This window comes from Panthera uncia (assembly GCF_023721935.1).
Source record: "Panthera uncia isolate 11264 chromosome B2 unlocalized genomic scaffold, Puncia_PCG_1.0 HiC_scaffold_24, whole genome shotgun sequence".
In the NCBI taxonomy this organism is placed as follows: Eukaryota; Metazoa; Chordata; class Mammalia; order Carnivora; family Felidae; genus Panthera; species Panthera uncia.
The window spans coordinates 63,686,650-63,690,227 of record NW_026057580.1 but is presented as its reverse complement, the minus strand read 5'-3'; the positions used below and the strand labels follow the sequence as shown (position 1 = coordinate 63,690,227).

Genomic DNA, 3,578 nt, shown 5'->3' with positions numbered 1-3,578 from the left:
AAAAAAAAAAAAAAAAAAAAAGCAACAATCTAAATAATTGACAAAAACTTTGCCTCCTAATTTTTTTTTTTTTTTTTTTTTTTTTTTTTGAGAGAAAGAGCAAGTAAGTGAAAGAGTGTGTGTGAGTGGGGCAGGGGCAGAGGCAGAGTAGGAATCCCAAGCAGGCTCCATGCCCAGTGCCTATCATGGAGCCCAATGCGTGGCTCAATCCCACGACTGAGAGTTCATGACCTGAGCTAAAGTCGAGAGTTGGACCCTTAACTGACTGAGCCACCCAGGCACCCCTTTGCCTCCTAATTTACTGATAGTGCTAAGTTTTATGAAACTTATTGATCTACAGTGTACATAGAGAGGAGCACATGCATCATAAATGTATACTTTGATGAATTTTTACAAACTGAATACACCCAGTACCCAGATCAAGAAACAGAGAAACCTCCTAGCACCCCAGATGTCTATTCCTGTCTTCTTCCTGTCATTATCCCTCTTCATGGGGAACCCATTCTTCTGACTTCTAATACCATAGATTAGGTTTCCTCTTTTTGAACTTCATATAAATGGAATAATCACCTAAAATATATCTGACTTATTCAGCTTAATTTTTTGTGAGAATTATACATATTGTTGCATGAAGTTGTAATTTGTTCATTTTTTTGCATTATAGTATTTCATTGTGTCTGTGTGTGTGGGCGCACACGTGTGTGTGTAGAGAGGGCTGTTTCTACTCTTGATGAACATTTGGTGGGCACTTTTCAGTTTTGGGTTATTTGAAATAGCACTACTAGGAACACTTTCATACACGTCTTTAGGAGAATATATGTATGCCTTCTGGAGTGGAATTGCTGGGATACAGGTGTTCATTTTCTATTATAGTAGGTATTAGCAGATAGTTCAAGGGTGTGTGTGTCAGTTTACATTCCCACCAGTAGGTGTGAGAGTTCTGGATATTACACATCTGTGCTAGCATTTGATATTTTCTTTTTCATTTTTATCATTTTTGTGGATCAGTAGTGGTATTTCATTTCCCTGACTGATGAAGTTGAGTGTGTTTGTATGTTCATTGGCCATTTGCACTCTGTTTTTGAAGTTTAACTAATTTGTCCATTTTTCTATTATGTTTTCTGGGTTTTTTTTTTTTGTTAGTGATTTATAGGATTCTTTTGGGAGTCTTTGTTATCTGTATTGTGAATGTCTTCTACTCTGGTGTCTTTTGTGAATAAAACCTTTTAGTTTTAACACAGTTTGGTTTATCACTTGGTTTTTCTTTGTTTAATGAATGGAGCCTTTTTGTGTCCTTCTTTTTGTGTGTTTAAGAACGTGTTTCTTATTCCAAGGTCATGAAGGTTTTTTCCTTTATTTTTCCTTTATTCCTTTATTTTTCCTTTATTCCTTTATCTTTATTCCTTTATCTTTCATATTTAGGTCTGTTACTATTAAGTTTTCTATAGTGGTTTTATATTGGGAGTTAGGTCTGGATTCCTACTCTGTGTTAGATTCTGGCTTTATTCCACTGAGCTGATTCAAATAGAGGGATTATTTGGGAAGAGCAGTGTTGTCAGCATGATCCTAATTTATGTAGTGATGAAAATTATTATTAAAATTGTAGTATTTGCCAGGCACTTTATATGTATTAACTTTAAAATTTTTTCACAACAGACCCCTGAGGTATTACTATTTCTATTTTACAGATGAGGAAAACTAAGCCAAAGAAGGTACAGAACTTGCTCCTTCATAGAGTATGTGTTAGAGCTGGGAACCCATGTTCTGTGACCTACAGCCCAGTCTGTCTTCATCAGTATTGCCAGACGGCCTCTCAGAGGCATGAGTTCTAAATGGGACTTTTAGAACCTTTTGTATGACTATGTCTTCTATGGGAAAGGGCTATGCTACACTGGGTTAGGAAGCTCTTTTTTAAAAAGTTGGCACCAACATTTGAGCTAGATGTGCATCTGAGTTAAAAGATACAGGTTAGATTCTAAAGTTTTAGTGATAGGAAGGTAGCTGGTAGTGTCAGTGTCCTGAAATGAGGTTGTATTCATCCACTGTGGACAGAATGCAGTTCCAAGTCAAGAGATGATTATCAGGTTCAAAAATAGTGACAGCTCTGGGGCGCCTGGGTGGCTCGGTTGAGTGTCTGACTTTGGCTCAGGTAATGGTCTTGTGGTTCACGAGCTTTTTCTGACAGCTCAGAGCCTGGAGCCTGCTATGGATTCTGTGTTTCCCTCTCTCTCTGCTCCTTCCCCACTCACGCTCTCTCTCTCTCAAAAATAAACAAACATTAAAAAACAAATAGTGACAACACTGCTATCATTTATACACTTATAATACAATAACAGTTGAGGGATCCCTACCAAATATCTGAGGGACTGTCCTATATTTCATACTGTGCTGCTTATCCATGATGGTACCAGAATATTAAAACATTGAACCATGTGAATACTAGATAAGCTAATGGGCTGTGAACATTTGCATGACTCAGTCTTTGACCATTGGTATGGGCTATATGTGTTATACCAATTTCCAGTGGATTAATTCATTTATTTTCCCATTTTTAAAAAATGTTTATTTTGCGAGAGAGTGAGCGAGCAGGGGAGGTACAGAGAATAAGGGAGAGAAGAGAATCCTAAGCAGGCACAGCCCCATGTGGGACTTGAACCCATGAATCGTGAGATCATGACCAGAGCTGAAACCAAGAGTTGGACGTTTAACTGACTGAGCCACCCAGGCACCCCTGTCATATTTTTAAAAAGCAATAAATTATTGATTGGGATTTGAAATCTTCTTGCTTCTTTTTATTATGGAATTACCATTTTATCTACTTGTTTTTAGTCAGTGTAATAACTTTTTTTTTTGCCTAGGTGTTAAATGGGATAATAAAGATCTTTCATCTTCTTCACAAAAGTCATAATAATATATTCATGAAATGATTCAAATTTCTTGAGAGAATACAGTCCCAGTCATTTTTATTCATAATTATTAATAATGAAAGCATACTTGATATTATTAAATGCTTATCTTCAGTCTAGAAGGGAAGAGGATTAAACTCTCATGGCTTGTATGAAATGTGTAAAATTCATCCCCACTCCCTTTTGGCAAGATCTGTGTCAGGATCTTGCCAGGGGACAGAATTTCCCCAGATGGTTCAAATAGAAACTTTAACAAAAGGGCTACTATAGAGGTGCAGCAGTATTAAGAATAACAGCAGTAGGGTGAGGCATCCACAGACTAGCAACATGGATCGCCTTATCATCCTTAGAATTGAATAGACAGGTGGAGGAATTATAGTAGTCCCCGCTTATCAAGAGGGAATCCGTCCCACCATCCCCAGTAGATGCCTGAAACTGTGGATAGAACCAAATCTTGTATAAAGTATGTTTTTTTCTTTATATGTATATATATATATATAAATATATATATATATATATGTAAGATAAAGTTTTATTTATAAATTAGACATAGTAAGTATATATATATATATATATATATAAATATATATATATATATATATGTAAGATAAAGTTTAATTTATAAATTAGACACAGTAAGGATTACCAGCAATAATGAATAATAATAATATA

The 3,578-nt window shown here is 35.8% G+C and overlaps 1 protein-coding gene across 9 annotated transcripts in view; it reads left to right on the top strand.

The window, feature by feature from the left end:
- HACE1 (HECT domain and ankyrin repeat containing E3 ubiquitin protein ligase 1) overlaps positions 1 to 3,578 on the top strand; it is a 122,195-nt gene that overhangs the window by 102,013 nt on the left and 16,604 nt on the right. For 6 of the 9 annotated variants that reach the window (XM_049654062.1, XM_049654066.1, XM_049654060.1 and 3 more), the window contains one exon: positions 1,689 to 1,712. The exons of the other annotated variants lie outside the window; for them this stretch is intronic. In XM_049654062.1, the coding sequence (XP_049510019.1) occupies positions 1,689 to 1,712 (24 nt within the window). The remainder of the gene's footprint in view (positions 1 to 1,688; positions 1,713 to 3,578) is intronic. 9 annotated transcript variants of the gene reach the window in all.